Here is a 14,902-nt window from a genome sequence, read left to right as displayed (position 1 = left end):
TTCCGCCTCCCGGGTTTAAGCGATTCTCCTGCCTCAGCCTCCTGGGTAGCTGGGACTACAGGTGTGTCCCACCACGCCTAGCACAGGGGCGTATTTGTAATAGAGACGGGTTTCACTGTGCTGGCCAGGCTGGTCTCGAACTCCTGGCTTCAAGTGATCCACCCGCCTCAGCCTCCCAAAGTGCTGGGATCACAGGCATGAGCCACTGTGCCTGGCCCCTTTATTTGATAATTTACACATATATTCACACATACGTTTTTGCCCAAAACTCTTTATTTCAAGATGACGTTTCTGTGGCTATGTGTGGTATGTGGTATAAATCTCAATCTATGGTCACACAAGGGGCATTTTCCTTCTTGTAAGTGCAGTCTAAACCAGTAGGAAGGAGGTTTAATTGCCAAAACCAGTAAGAACTTGGGCACTGTGGGTACTACAGTTGGCAGGTGAATGAGGACCAAGGAGAATGTCTAAGAGGCCTCCAGCCCTGCGCTCGGTGAAGACAGGACAGAAACAACAGAGCATACATACCTTGGAAGTGTGTGTCCTGACATACTCGTATATAAAGTTCTGACAGGTTCTTTCTCCCTGGGAAGTGCAGCACATGTCCCAACACACTGGCTCTGCCAGCGTGCCCATCCCAGATGTGCTTGCTTTGTGCACACCCACACCCAACCCCCTGCCCTCCCATATGCTCTTCTGTGTGTCCAGGTAGGCCCTGCCCTCAGGCAGCAGCTTCTGAACACATTCCTCTTGGCACAGACAAAAGAATACTTTGTCTGTGGAATTCAAGGCTGAGCCCTGAGTTCTAGCACAAGAAGACCATTGCAGTCCAGAGATAAGAAACTGGACCAGAGGCAAATCATGAGCAGAACCTTGGGAGTAAAGAGAAGGGGTTTCTAAGATGGAGAGAGGAGCGTGGAGCCAGTGGGATGTGTCTTCCCCAGGTTGCAACCCCAAGGAAGTCTCTGGAAGCAGCACCAGTTCTGATGGGAGAGCAGAAGAGCTGCTATCCTCAGTCAGGGTCCGAGTCAGGGTCTGAGGAGAGCTGCTGCTCCATAGTCTCGCACATGGCATCCTGCAGGGACGTAAGATGACCCCGGGGACTCATCCCCATTGGCTGGATGACTCTGTTCCTGTGGGGGAAAGGTGCAATGGGGCTGGGGAAGGGGCCCAGTTGGCCAGGCAGGGGTCCTGCTCACCCCTGGCTGCTACCTTCCTCTTCACCAAGTAAGCTGCTCTCATTTACTGGGGAAGCCTGGTTGGACCTTCCGTTAATTGGGCCCAAATCCTAACTGCTACCTCATGGCTTTAAGCAGTTTCTTAATTTAGACATCTAAATTGGCTTTAAGCAGTCTGTTCATTTGGACACTGGGCCATCTCCAATAAGTGTAGCGACGTTAGACGGTCTCCTTTTTTTTTTTTTTTTTTTTGAGACGAAGTCTCACTGTCGCCAGGCTGGAGTGTAGTGGCGCAATCTCAGCTCACTGCAATCTCTGCCTCTCAGGTTCAAGTGATTCCCCTGCCTCGACCTCCCAAGTAGCTGGGACTACAGGCGCCCACCACCATGCCCAGCTAACTTTTTTTTGTATTTTAGCAGAGACGGGGTTTCACCATGTTGGCCAGGATGCTCTCGATCTCCTGACCTTGTGATCCACCTGCCTCAGCCTCCCAAAGTGCTAGGATTACAGGCGTGAGCTGCCATGCCCGGCCTTAGACAGTCTCTTAATTTCTCTGGGCCTCAGTTATCATCTGTAAAATGGGCACAATACTGATCTCAATATACCCATCCCCTGGGGGGATTTCCTCCAGGGCAAGTGATTTCAAACATCAGCAATGCGACCTAACACCAGGATCCTAAGCTCTCCTCTGATCCTACCTCCTGGGGCTCACAAGACAGGATGTGGGTCAGCTCTCCCTTCTCCCAGCTACAGGCCCCTCCTCCTCATGCCACACACCTGGAGAGCTTGTCAAACATGGTCACCAGCTTCATGGCCTCGTGCTCCTTCTGCTCCTCCGTCATGCCCTCCATAGGGTTAGGCGGCTTCTCCTCCACCCTCCCGGTCACCGGGTTTATGCTGTTTCCCAGCAGATGGAATGTGGGGAACGCATCAGTGACTCTCCAGGACAGGAGGCCACCTACTTTCCCAGTGGGGTGAGGTGGGCAAGGCAACTGCAGGAAGAGGCCTCCCTCCAGAAGCGGCACTGGTAACCAGCAACTGCCACCTGCCACCTTCTGGTATCCCAGATAGCACTTAGGGACAGGTGCTTGATTCTGGAAGGTCTTGCCCACTGGTCATCCTGTCCCACCCTACAGGGGTCCACATGGATGTGGAAGCAGGGACTAGGGGGCTGTGAGTGGAGACCCGAGGGGGTGTTGGGGGCACACACCTGGCCTTGGCTTCCTTGTACTCGTCTGTGTCTGTGTCCTCATCCTCCGAGTACTGGCCCTCAGGCCGGCCTCCTGCCATGAGGCCCCTGGCAGCCAGAAGGCCAGCAGCATTCCCATAGCCCGTGTACTTGATGAATCGGGGTACTGGGGGACAAGGCAGAGGTCAGTGTGCAAGCCTGGCTGAGGTAGGGGGGCTGGGACCCGGATCTCCATAACTCACCACTCTCAGAGCACAGGACAAACAAGAACTCGGCGGCCACTCTCTTCACATCTGTGTCCAGGTGTGTCATGAGGCGGACAAGCTTGTTTCGCAGCATCTCCCCAACCTCAGGCCGTGTCCTCACATCCCGCAGAGGGGGCAGCACCTGGGGAGGTGGCCGTCCCTAAGCTTGGGCTTGGTCTGTGATCAGGGCCGAAACCACATCCCCCAGGAGTGCCAGCTCCTCAGTCTCATACCTGGGCCTTCAGGAACTTCCTGGCTGGGCGGTGCATCCGGGCACATTCGGTCAGCACGCTCAGCACGGGAGCTACGCTCTCCTTCAGCCTGTGTGTCTGTAGGGGAGCCTCTGTCACCGTGGCTGTGCCCCTGCCTAATTTGAGACTGGCGCAGAGTTACACCCCCCACCGCCCCTTCCCACCAACACACACAGCAGCTGGTCCTGGTGGCAGGGTTTGGGAAGAGGCCCCTCTGCAGTTAGTCAGCGGAAGGCCAAGAGTGGGTGGTGGGTGTCTGTGTCACTTTTGAAAAGGACGGGCACAGAACCTCACTCAGAGGTACTTGTTGCAAGCTTTGTGACTTGGGAGAAATAACTGCTTTAAGTCTAATTACCTCAACTATAAACCAGGGCTGGGAAGAAAATACAAAGCAATTAAAGCTTTAGACTGGCACACACATTGCCCTCAGATGTTGGTGGCAAAAAGAAACAAGAACCGAATCCCCGCTCTGGGTACTTCATGGACAGAGAGCAGGGAGTTCCTGACCCTCCGAGCATAATGTGCCTGGACCCCAGCACCAGCAGCGGCAGCGACAGCGGCAGCGACAGGCACAGACAACCCCCCAGCTGTGCGTCCAATGCCAGCTCCCTACCCTGACTGGCTCGCATGCACCACGTGTGTCCCCTGCTTAGGCAGGTAGATTCCCGAGAGGTCTCCTAAATCTCGGTTTATTGTGCTCCAGCCTGCTTTCTGCAAGCTCCTGGAGGATGGTTAGAGCCCTAGCTGTCCAGATGCCCTGTAGTGCAGTCACAGGAATCAGAGGGAAGCTTTGATATGAGGTTCCTATGGGTCTCCTCAGGATGTTGAGGGACAGCTATGCTTGTAATCAAGGGCTGCCTGTGTCTGAGTGTTAAAAGCAGGGACTCGGGGGCTTCTCAGGACCACTCAATAAAGATCCACAAAGATTTAAGAAGTGAAACCTTCAAGTATGTGAAAGGCGTCCCCATGCTTCTCATGAAGGAAGTGTCTAGCTTGTTGCCAGGCTGGAGCACAGAACAGCCGGAAGAATCGCCCGTATCACACCACCATGATTTCCACTTACCAGTGTGGACAGTGTAAAAGCACTGACCACAGCTGTGCAGGAGAACCAGTGCCAGAGCCACTGAGGGAGCCTGTACAGCCATCCCCAGCCTACCTGGTGCAAACGCTTCTCTAGGAAGATGAGGAGGGCACGAATCACATCCATATTAACTCCCATGAACTCCACGGAGTCTCCGTGTGGCTCCAGGGTGAGGAGAACATCCAGACACTTGAGAGGCAAGTTCCCCAGGAGGTTCACTGCGTGGCTGGGGACAGATGGAGGTGGGTGTCTCAATAGGGCTAATCCCTTAGCACAGATGCAATCTTTGTGCCCCCACTGAACCACACATTACATGAGCTGGCGTCTGAGGTCCCAAAGGGGCAGCACTGGGGACCAAAGCCAAGGGCAGGGACTGATTGAGAGGCACTGCCACTCAGCTGTACAGTGGGGTCCCCTGGGGAAGTGGGCACTGAGACACCCTGCCTCCCCTACCCTGTCTGGGCCAAAGCGCCAGGCCACCTCTGGAAACCACACCAGCCAAGGGGCAGGTGGACCAAGAATGGGGACAAGGAGCCAATGTGCCCTAGTAAATACCACACTGTCTGTTGCCACTACCCAAGGCCCAGGTGGCACATTCCTGCCCCCAGATTCATGGCTGTTGTCCTGGCCACATATTGGAAGCACCCAGTATTCTCTGGAAACACACCGATGTCCAGTCTCACTCACCCAGACAAAGTCAGACCCTCTAGGGTGGGGCCTGGGCTCTCAGGTGGTTCTGGTTCACGGCCAGGGTTGAGGACGACCATCTAAACATGTGGACATGCTTCCCTCCCAGAAAAAGCCCCATCCTCACCCATGGAACTCCTCTGTGCGGTCTCCAGCAGTAGCAATCATCACACTGTGCCGGAGAAGGGTCCCCAGGTGTCGGTAAAGAGCAGCGTCTTCCTGACCAAAGAAAGAAGGGTTCCTGTGAGGAGCCCCACTCATCCCACTGCTGCCTGCTGAGGCTCTACTGTCTGTTGCACTCCAGGACTGTGTGGCAATGACTGTGCACCTCCTGTACTGCACACTAGGTCCCCTGGGGTCTCCTAGGTGACTCTGGCTAGTGCTGGGGGCAAAAGATGACCACTGCTGTCTTCCTAAAAACTCCGTGAGTATCCTTCTAAGAGTACGTCCCTGACTAGGAATGTTAACACGCACCCTTGGGATGAAGCCACACTCTGTCTCAGCCCCACTCACAGCCTCATGGTGGAGGATCTCTTACAGTCTCCCTGGAGAGCGCACAGCCCCCTGCCAGGCAGCAAGAGCCAGAAGGGGCCTCTACTTCCCTCAGAATCCTTCCCTAAGGTCCCAGCCCAGAACTGGCATCTCCTTGGCCTTGTCCCAACACGCTGAGAGGTCCTGTCCTCTCCATGTCTGACACCCAGAAACCTGAAGGTACCCAGTGGGAAGCAGGTCCAGGAAATGTTGGAGCTGAGTTGAGACCCATCCATGGGTTGAGGTCAGCGCTCACCTCGTCCACCTCCCCCTTGATGGAGTCGAGGGTGATGTTGAAGAGCACTTTGAGGATCTCCATGGCCCGCTCAGTCTCTTGGGAAGGAAGGAGCTTGGGTGGGTTCCCTTCAGGAGTTACCCCCAGCGTCAGCTCCAGTGTGTCAGTCAGCAGATGCACTCCTTTCAGTTCCTGAAACAGCTGCTGGCGCACATCGGTGCGGAGTGCCGTTAGCAGGAAGAGGAGCCTCAAGTCAAAGAACTGGACATCGTGGGGGAAGCTCCTCTCACGGTACAGCCCCACACGCTCTGTGAGCTTCACCACTAGGCGGGCCTCTGCTGCCAGCATCTGTGCCACAGGGCTGCTGAGCACGAGGTTGCACAGGCACTTGAGGGACTCCAGTACAACATCCATGTCGGGGGAGTCTAGGACGGACCCCTCAGAGCCAGAGATGTCAGCATAGCAGGCCAGTGCCTGCAGGCTCTGGCGGCTGGTGAACGGGTCCAAGCAGCTGCGGTCCCGCGACAGGATTCGGACACTCTGCAGCCAGGTGACACGGTGGGAGGGTGGCAAGCCCTGTTCCAGGACGGAGACCAGCAGCTCCGCCAGTCTCTGTGGGCAGGGAGAAGAGCGGCTCCACCAGGCCCCTCTTCCTGGGGCCACCCGTCCCTGTCCCTTTACCCCTCGGGCCAGCACCCACCTTCCGGTCCTCCTGTTGAGCATCATCAAACGTGAAGCTCTGGGAGTGCTGCACAGAGAACGAGTGAATTCAAGTCCACAGAGGGGCAGTATCCGCGCCCGCTGACGGGGGCGGCCTATTGGCCTCTAACTCAGGCAGCAGCCACTGCTCAGAAGGGGTGGCAGGGTCTACACTCGCCCCATCCCTACACACCTGCCACCCAACGGGTGCACCCCAGACACTCTCCCCCCAACACTGCATCCCTGACCTGCCACCCCACCCCGCCGCGTCCCCTCCGCCTGCTGACACAACCCCTGCCTCACCCACACCGTCCCGACCACCCGCGCACGACCCTGCCCCACGCCCTCCGTGCCCGCCCCCCGGCCTCAGGCGGCCGCTCACCTCCTGGTTGTACGACCGCAGAGCTTCCATAATCACATCCTCCTTCCCCGTCTCCACGGCTTCTGCAACCGCCCGGGGCTCCATGGCGCCCCCGGAACCCGGCGCGGGGAAGGCGGGACGGGCGCTTCCTCCACGTTCCGGGCCGCAGTTCGCCGGCCCCGCCCTGGCCCAGAAAGCCCCGCGCCAGCGCGCGGGGGAGGCCGGGACGGGACGCGGCGTCTGGTGGCGCTTCCAGGGGGCGCGGCCTGAGGCAGCACTGGCGGCTCCGAGGTGGTAAGACCCGAGTCGGGCCGAGTCGCCCTGAACCGAACTGACCCCCCTCCTTGTGACCGGGGCTTCTTGGGCCGGAATTTCCAACCGGAAAGGATCTCGGCCCCCACCGCGCCCTGCCACACACACAGTGACGCCCCTCGAGCTCCACAGAACCGACGGGATGCACACGGGAAAGCCGAAGTGGAAAGGACTTTTCAGTCCCGGGCCACTGGGTTCGTTAGGCGTTCGCTGGGGAATGCAGGCGAGCGGGACTCCCAGGTCCCTGCCTTTGTGGAGCTTATGTTCCAGAGGGGAAGGCAGACAAGGAAAAACAAAAGGACATGAGGCGGTCACAGGGCTGTGCTTCAAAAGAAGCAAACGGTGACTGCTGGGCTGCAAGGGCTGTGAGGAAGTGCTGTTTTTGCTAACACTGGACGATGGGAAGCGAGCCGGGAAAAGACTGGAGGAGCCACTCCAGGCAGAAGGAGCAGCACTTGCAAAGGGGGAAGGGCCGTGAGGGGCCGAGAGAAAGGGGAGCAACCCAGTCTGGCCTGGACTCAGTTCCCTCTTGAGAAGCAAAGCCCCTGCGTGTCCGTTTCAGTGGCCATCAGGATTCAGTGACGCACAGGAAGCGCGTCCACTCGCTCTTCTAACAAGTGCCCGGGAGCAAAGGCGTCTACGGTCCCCACTCCCCGTGCCGCCTCCCAGTCTCTCTCCCGCTTCAGTTTCCTGTAGTGCTTTCTGCACACCTGTATTCGACGCGGCGCGCACTTGCAGGCACTAGCGAGGCGCCGATCTCCACTTGACAGAGGAGGCACCCGTGCCGCCTCCACACCCAGGGCTCCTCGCGGGCTTGTGCCCGAGGGGCCTGCTCCTCCCTCATAACCCGCCTGTGACTCCTTCCTAACCGTTAGGACCTAACGCACGGCAGCGTCTTTCCACCACCGTGGTCTTGGCACTGAGCAAGCAAACGGCCCCGCCCCGCCCCGCCCCACGTTCACAGGAACAACAAACAAACGTCACATCCGCGGTGCTGCTGTAAACCCAGCACCTTGGGAGCCCGGCAGGCGGGGGCTGCAGTGAGCTGAGATCGCGCCACGGCCTGGGCGACAGTGCTGAAAAGAAGTCACAGCAACGCCCATCGCTTCCGCGCCCCGCGGTCCCCACCCTCGGCCCTAAGCCGGAAATCAGCGAGCCCGACGCGGAAGGAGCTGAGCCGTCTAGGGGCGTGGTTGGCGCGGAGGCGGGGCCATCGCTGGCGGGGGGCGGGGCCGGAAGCCCGTTCCCCGTGACTGCGCCACGTCTGAGGCGGCTGTGGCCGCGTCGGTGCTGGCGTCGAGGAGCCGGGGCAGGGCGCGATGGCGGACTGGGCTCGGGGTGAGCGCGGGAGAGCGGAGCCGTTGGGGGCAGGGCCGGGCGGGAACCGACGCCGCTGTCTGTAGAGCCGCGTGCGCCTGCGTCTGGCCTCGGCTGGGAGGACTCTGTCGGGGGGGCGGATTCGGAGCCTTCCGGGTCCCAGCAGGGCCGGGTTTCGGCCGTCACTGCCGCTAGGAAGGACAGCGGGCGGGGCGGGCCAGCAGCTCCAGCGAGGGGTCGCGCAGCTGCGGGATCTCCCCACTCCCCGCCGCTCCCTGTGAGATCGTTTTGCATGGGTTCGGGGTGAGCGGGAGTCTCGGCATTCGACAGGTCCCGAGGCCAGGCCCTCGAGGTAGAGGCTGGGCTCCGCTGGTGTCCAGGCAGGCCTCTACTAACTAACTTGGGCCTCGGGGGCCCCATTTCCCCTCCTGGAGCCCGTGTTCTTCTCTGCAAAGTGGGATATTGATGCCTGTCTTTCTGCGTTATGATGATTAAAGGAATTAATGAACATGAAGTGGTTGGAAGGACGCTGGCATCCCTTCCTTACGTTGAAGCTAGGGAGGAGGTGGTTCTCACCCACCTGAGGTGACAGAAATTCCTTATCACCTGGCCCAGCCTGTCACAGGCCAGGCGTCTGCAAGCGCTGTGCTGTGGGTGTTGCAGGAAGCCCTGTGTGGGATGCAGACCAGGGATCACGCTCCTGGTTGACCTCAGCTCCCATCTCGGGGAATTGGGAACTTAGCTGTTTTCTGTGCAGTAAAGGGCCTTCCCAATGTTCTGTCCTGGTTCCTTGCCACCTCTTCAGGACCCAGCTCAAAGGTCGTCCCTGCAGGAGCCTTTCTGCTGCCCTGCTGGGTACTTTTCCCAAGTCTTTCCTATGCTCTTAGCAGAGTTTACTCTTTTTCTATAAGAATGGGCTCCACATACATAGATGGCGACCTCCCTGGATGCAAGTGTCACATCTTACTAACATCCCAGGGCTGGGTCCAGTTTTTGCTACACAGTCTCAGAAGGTGCTGGTTGGACTGGACCCATTGTGGGTGCTGGCCCATCCCCACCTGGATGTGTACACAGGACACGTGTTCACATGACAGGCCCTTGCACACATCGTCCTTTATGCAGCCTGTCTCACATGTGCAAGATTCACCTGCTGGAACCTAGGTTAGGGCCCCTAGATTTCTGAGTCACCCAGTTGTGGTTGGAGTGAGAGGGATCAGGGGCCTCGGTCACCGATGGATGCAATCCCTCAGCCCCTCTCTTTTCTCAGCTCAGAGCCCAGGCGCTGTGGAAGAGATTCTAGACCGGGAGAACAAGCGAATGGCCGACAGCCTGGCCTCCAAAGTCACCAGGCTCAAATCGGTCAGTGGTGGTCTGTCCTCTTACCTCCACCTGCTGCCCTTGGGGAATGGGGATCAGAGGGAAGGTAGAGGGCCCAGAGGAGTTTCAGGCAGTCTTCCATCCTCCTTTTTCGATTCGTGGCTGTGCTCACCTGCATGAGGCCCCAGCTGACACCTGGACCTTCCTGCTCCTGCCCCACTGTGTCTGGCAGAGTTGTTGGCAGGGTTTGTCTGGTCTGGGAAGGGTGAGTGCTGTATTATGTGTCTGCTCTGGCCCAACCCTGTCCCTCTCTGTGTGCTGAACAGCTCGCCCTGGACATCGATAGGGATGCAGAGGATCAGAACCGGTACCTGGATGGCATGGTAAGGGCCCACGGTGTGCGCGAATCAGTGCCCTGCCCCCAGCACTACCTGCTACAGAGCTTGCAGTGTCTCCTTCAGCACTGGTGCGGGTGGGCGGTCAAATCACCACTTCTGTGTGATCTTACTGGGATTCTTCCCTTAGGACTCGGATTTCACAAGCATGACCGGCCTGCTTACAGGGAGTGTGAAGCGCTTTTCCGCAATGGCAAGGTCCGGACGAGACAACCGGAAGCTTCTATGTGGCATGGCTGTGGGTCTAATTGTGGCCTTCTTCATCCTCTCCTACTTCTTGTCGAGGGCAAGGACGTGAGCCAGTGGGAGCTGGTGTCTATGGGTGCCAAGGGCAGCCAGGGTCTTCCCTGCCTGGCGTCTTGGGCTCCAGAGGACTTACCTACAAAGTAGTCCTTTGAAATTATAATCGTGGGCCAGGAATCTTCTTTCTGTGTGGCAGGAGGTTGCGGCTGCCTGTGACCTGATGAGCTCATGTTGGCTGGTCCCATGTGTGGAAGGGACTCCCTCGGGGAAACCAAGGCCCAGCCCCTCCCCCCTCCCCCAGGTGCTAGAGACACAAGCAGAGCTGGGGCCACAGCGTGTCTGGAGGAGCCAGGTCTAAGCAGAGCAACTGTTGAATCCCAGTCGTGGCCACCTGTGGCCTGCAGCCTTTCTCCCAGCTCTTGGGACTCTGACATCTGAAGGCTCCACGGCCGTGTCCTTGTCTGGATGAGGCCATGTCTGTGATCCAAGGTTCCTGAAACTGACACAGGAAGGGGCTGTGAACCCTAAGTGGGTGCTATCTCCTCCGACTGAGGCTTCTCAGCCTGGAGATGGCAGTTACTCCTGGCCATGGTTGCTGAGCACGGGAGACCAGTGCGGGCCACCCTGCTGTGAGTTCTCTGTGCCTACTCTCCAGTCCTGCGGATGAAGTGAGACCCCTGGGGAGAACGGGTTGTGGATGAAGGAGTGGACTGCGGCCTTGGCCTAGCCACTGGGCGGGATCCTTCTGGGTCATGTGACTGTGTATCCAGGAGCAGAAACTTGTATTCTCAGGATTCAGGATCTACCCAGCACCAAAGATGTGTTTTCAGAAGAACAGACCTAGAAATGGGCCTCTCTGGCATTTCAGAGTCAGGCAAAGCAGGCAGGGCCGGGGAGCCACTGTGGGTCTACACAGGAAGGTTCCTGAGAGGCTATCAGTTGTTGCCATCTAGCTTGCTGGTAACTCTGGCGCCTCCGCCAAGCCCTGCCAGACTCCTCTGGCTGTGATGGCGTTCTGTGCCATCCTCCTTGTCCCCAGCCTCTGCAGGATGCCCTCCCTACCCACCTCTCCCTGGGCCTTCCATGTCCACTGGGCTGGGCTCATGTTCAAACAACTGGACTGGCAGGGCAATGGCTTTTCCCCACCTCAAGATGAGGTCCTTGCCCCCTTGGCCTAAAAACACCTTCAAAGCATGAGCCGTGTGCTTCTGTGCCCTTCTCTGTCCTGTTCCAATGCCCTTCTCTGTCCTGTTCCAATCTTCTGCCTCCCAGTCATTCCCTGGGAACTATGGGATCACTGTCCCCCAAGCTATGTGGCCACACCGTGTGTCCTGTCAATGCAGAACTGCCTCTGAGCTCCAGGCTGAACACAGATCAGCCACAGTCTGGTACCTGCAGCCCCACTTTGCTCACCCTTCCCCTCCCCTCCTTCTTCCTTCCACACAGCAAGCCCACCTTTCTCCATGCACGCTCACCATAGCCCCCTTCTTTGTGACCTGAGCCCTCTTTTGTACCTGGCTGAGGCTGTCAGCCTCCTGGAAGAGTGGGGTCCACCTTCTTCCCCTATGCAGCGCGAGCTCACTTCTCACCCAGCAAGGTGGACTCACCTGCCTCCTTGTCTCTGGGGCTTTGCTGTTGCCCTGAAACCTAGCTGGGCTGGTCTTGCTCCCAGCTTGCTTCCCCCTTCTTGGATGTCCATTTGCAGGCCCCTGTCGTTCCTCAGGCACCAGTGTGCTTGTCTGCCACGGCGAGCTAATGAGGGGCTTGTACCCTGGTCACCAAGCATGGTAGCAGCTGCCTGTGTTGGGTCTCCATCTGGTCACTGCAGGTGCCAACCCTTTATCTCCCATATTTTCCTGGGCCATGGAGGGCTGACCTCCATTTTGGGGAATGTTGTTGAGCTGTGGTAACCAGCTATACCCCAGGTGCTCTTCCCATGGTGGTACCCGCCCACCCTGCTGATGAGAACTAGGAAGTTAGGCTGCATCTCGGACTGGCCTTCGCTGGAGAGGTGCTTTGCTGTCTCGGAGACTCAGTCACTGTGTTCCCTCCCCACCTGTCTCCATGGCTGTTTGCAGCCCTCCCAGGTAATTTGGGGTCTGGGCTGGACTTCCTTTGTGGTTTGCTTTTCTGCTTCTCACTCTTGTTGTATTAAGAAGGATTCCATAAAGGGAGAGTGGCAACCCTGCTGCTGCTGTGCCCGACCAGAGTTCTTGAGGGGCCCTGACCCTAACCCTCCAGCTCAGCCCTGTGCACCTGACCCTGTAAATGAGTGGGGTTTGCTGACTATAATCCCTGACACCAGTAAAACCCAAAGGAATCTTGGGGACTCAGTATGAGAGCCAGGGTTACCCACTCTGCCAAGTAAGGACAAACTGCTAGGCTGTATCCCATAATTTCAGGATGAGAAACGTTAACAATAAAATTTTGTAGTACATATAACCTCATTAAGAACTAATCACAGGCCGGGCGCGGTGGCTCAAGCCTGTAATCCCAGCCAGCACTTTGGGAGGCCGAGACGGGCGGATCACAAGGTCAGGAGATCAAGACCATCCTGGCTAACCCGGTGAAACCCCGTCTCTACTAAAAAATACAAAAATCTAGCCGGGCGAGGTGGCGGGCGCCTGTAGTCCCAGCTACTCGGGAGTCTCGAGGCAGGAGAATGGCGTGAACCCGGGAGGCAGAGCTTGCAGTGAGCTGAGATCTGGCCACTGCACTCCAGCCTGGGCGAGAGAGCGAAACTCCGCCTCAAAAAAAAAAAAAAAAAAAAAAAAAAGAACTAATCACATGGTCTCTGTTGTCCTGATTTCCTTGGGATTTGAGGGAATTTTGTCTGCAGCTCACCCTGGTTCATAGGCTGGCCATGGGCACTGGTGCTGTAAACCCTGTCCCTTATTCACCCCATCAGGATTGACTTTGGGCACAGCAGCCACAGACTCACCTGAAAGGGGCCTGCCCTCCACACCTGTGGTTATTTCTCGTCAGGTGGGACGAGAGACTGAGGAAAGAAAGAAGACACAGAGACAAAGTATAGAGAAAGAACAGTAGGACCAGGGGACTGGCACACTCAGCATTCGAGGACCTGCACCGGCGCCGGTCTCCGAGTTCCTTCAGTGTTTACTGATTACTATTTTCACTATCTTGGCAAGGGGAGTGAGGCAGGAGAACAGGGTGAACAGAGTGATGGTGGGGAGAAGGTCAGCAGGAAAACATGTGAGTAAAGGAATCTGCATCATAAATAAGTTCAGGTACTGTGCCCGGATGTGCATGTAGGCTAGATTTAGGTTTCTGTTTACCCAAGCATCTTAGTGTAGCAAAGAGTAACAGGGCAGTATCACCACTAGCATATTTCGCTTCTAGCCACAGGGCAGTTTTCTCCTGTCTTAGAATAAACGAATAGTTGGCTTTACACCGAGACATTCTGTTCCCAGGGATGTGGGAAACAGGCCTTCCTCTTTTACGAATCCTCCTCAGCACAGACCCTTTATGGGTGTTGGGCTGGGGGACAGTCAGGCCTTCCCTTGCCAGGAGGCCGTATCTCAGGCTGTCTCAGTTGGGGGAATCCTTGGACAATACCCAGGCGCGCTCGGGCGGAGGTGCCTGTGGCTTTCCGCAGTGCAGTGTGTCCCTGGTTAATAGAGAATGGGGAATGGTGATGACTGTTACCAAGCGTACTGTCTGCAGACGTAGTGTTAAGGCACATCCTGCACAGCCCTAAATCCCTTAAACCTGGATTCCATACAGCACATGTTTCTGTGAGCACAGGATTGGGGCTAACGTTACAGGTTAACAGCATCTCAAAGCAGAACAATTTTTCTTTGTACAGATCAAAATGGAGTTTCTTTTGTCTTCCTTTTCTACGTAGACACAGTAACAATCTGATCTCTCTTTCTTTGCCCCACACTCACCCACTTCCTGCTGTGTTACCTTTCCCTGCCCAAGTTCCTGAAACGCAGATGGGGTTCCTGATAGCATCACCACTTTGGGAATAAGGGAGGAGGCCGGGCGCAGTGGCTCATGCCTGTGATCTCAACACTTTGGGAGGTCAAGGTGGGTGAATCACAAGGTCAGGAGTTCGAGACCAGCCTGACCAACATAGTGAAACCCCCGTCTCTACTAGAAATAGGAAAATTAGCCGGGTGTGGTGGCACGTGCCTGTAGTCCCAGCTACTCAGGAGGCTGAGGCAGGAGAATCACTTGAACCTGGGAGATGGAGGTTGCAGTGAGCTGAGATTGCACCATTGCACTCCAGCCTGGGTGACAGCGAGACTCCGTTTCAAAAAAAGAAAAAAAAAAAGGTAAACATAAAGTGCTTCGAATCCACAGTCTGGCATGATCACAGCTAAGTGAGGGTCAGCAGCTGTGTTGTGCTTTGTACAGGTGCAGGTGATGGTCCTACCAGTGTGTCTGTCAAGGTCACCTGTCCTAAAATGACTTCCCTGAAAGGCTGAGTTGAAATCCAGCCTCCACTTCTTGAGGCCTGGCCTTGGACTCCTGGACAGCCTCTGGAGATCCCCCTCTTCAGGCCCAGCGGACACCCCACCTTCCCTGTCCATGTACTCCTTGTACTCCCTGTATTACCCATTGATGTGTAACAGGTCACCCTAAAGCTTCACTTAAAATGCAATGATTTATCGTGTCTCATTGAATTGGAGACGGGGCACTGCCTCAGGGTTGGCCGTCTTTGCTCTATAATGTTGAGGCCTCATTGGGAGATGTGGTCCTGGGGCTGCCTTCACTTGAAGGCTCACTCACAGGTCCAGAGGTCAGTGCTGGTGAGTGGAGGGCCTGGCCGGGCTGAGTGCCTGAGACGAAGCGTTCAGTCTCGCCATGGTTGGGCTTCCTCACAACATGATGGCTG

At 56.8% G+C, this 14,902-nt stretch overlaps 2 protein-coding genes and 1 pseudogene across 5 annotated transcripts; 2 read left to right on the top strand and 1 right to left on the bottom strand.

Moving 5' to 3' along the window:
* Positions 1-255: 255 nt before the first annotated feature.
* RIC8A (RIC8 guanine nucleotide exchange factor A) lies at positions 256-7,317 on the bottom strand. 4 transcript variants are annotated; one of them, XM_073020802.1, is made up of 10 exons: positions 6,479-7,317; positions 6,098-6,145; positions 5,419-6,009; positions 4,759-4,850; positions 3,927-4,170; positions 2,846-2,941; positions 2,610-2,772; positions 2,389-2,533; positions 1,956-2,075; positions 256-1,133 (listed from the first exon to the last, which is right to left on the bottom strand). In XM_073020802.1, the coding sequence occupies exons 1-10, from the start codon at positions 6,560-6,562 to the stop codon at positions 1,013-1,015; spliced, it is 1,704 nt and encodes a 567-aa protein (XP_072876903.1). In that variant the 5' UTR covers positions 6,563-7,317; the 3' UTR covers positions 256-1,012. The 4 variants fall into 4 exon arrangements, with proteins under 4 accessions (XP_072876903.1, XP_007982587.3, XP_072876954.1 ...); XM_007984396.3 differs by having other exon boundaries at positions 2,610-2,754; positions 6,479-7,316; XM_073020853.1 differs by having other exon boundaries at positions 4,020-4,170; positions 6,479-7,315.
* A 445-nt stretch (positions 7,318-7,762) lies between these two features.
* Positions 7,763-14,668, top strand: BET1L (Bet1 golgi vesicular membrane trafficking protein like). Its single transcript, XM_007966780.3, has 4 exons — positions 7,763-8,107; positions 9,354-9,445; positions 9,730-9,786; positions 9,929-14,668. The coding sequence occupies exons 1-4, from the start codon at positions 8,089-8,091 to the stop codon at positions 10,094-10,096; spliced, it is 336 nt and encodes a 111-aa protein (XP_007964971.1). The 5' UTR covers positions 7,763-8,088; the 3' UTR covers positions 10,097-14,668.
* Positions 11,049-11,951, top strand: LOC119624414 (uncharacterized; annotated as a pseudogene).
* Positions 14,669-14,902: the final 234 nt, after the last annotated feature.

The sequence above is a fragment of the Chlorocebus sabaeus genome, chromosome 1, assembly GCF_047675955.1.
Source record: "Chlorocebus sabaeus isolate Y175 chromosome 1, mChlSab1.0.hap1, whole genome shotgun sequence".
Lineage (NCBI taxonomy): Eukaryota > Metazoa > Chordata > Mammalia > Primates > Cercopithecidae > Chlorocebus > Chlorocebus sabaeus.
This window is presented reverse-complemented; position numbering and strand designations above follow the sequence as displayed.

Excerpts from the sequence above, each read along its gene's own strand:
- RIC8A (XM_073020802.1), bottom strand. The coding sequence starts at position 6,562 with ATGGAGCCCCGGGCGGTTGCAGAAGCCGTGGAGACGGGGAAGGAGGAT. Across the intron at positions 2,534-2,609 it reads TGTCCTGTGCTCTGAGAGTG|TACCCCGATTCATCAAGTAC; the intron begins GTGAGTTATGGA and ends CTTGTCCCCCAG. Across the intron at positions 1,134-1,955 it reads ATGTTTGACAAGCTCTCCAG|GAACAGAGTCATCCAGCCAA; the intron begins GTGTGTGGCATG and ends TTTCCCCCACAG.
- BET1L (XM_007966780.3), top strand. Across the intron at positions 9,446-9,729 it reads AAGTCACCAGGCTCAAATCG|CTCGCCCTGGACATCGATAG; the intron begins GTCAGTGGTGGT and ends TGTGCTGAACAG. Across the intron at positions 9,787-9,928 it reads ACCGGTACCTGGATGGCATG|GACTCGGATTTCACAAGCAT; the intron begins GTAAGGGCCCAC and ends TTCTTCCCTTAG.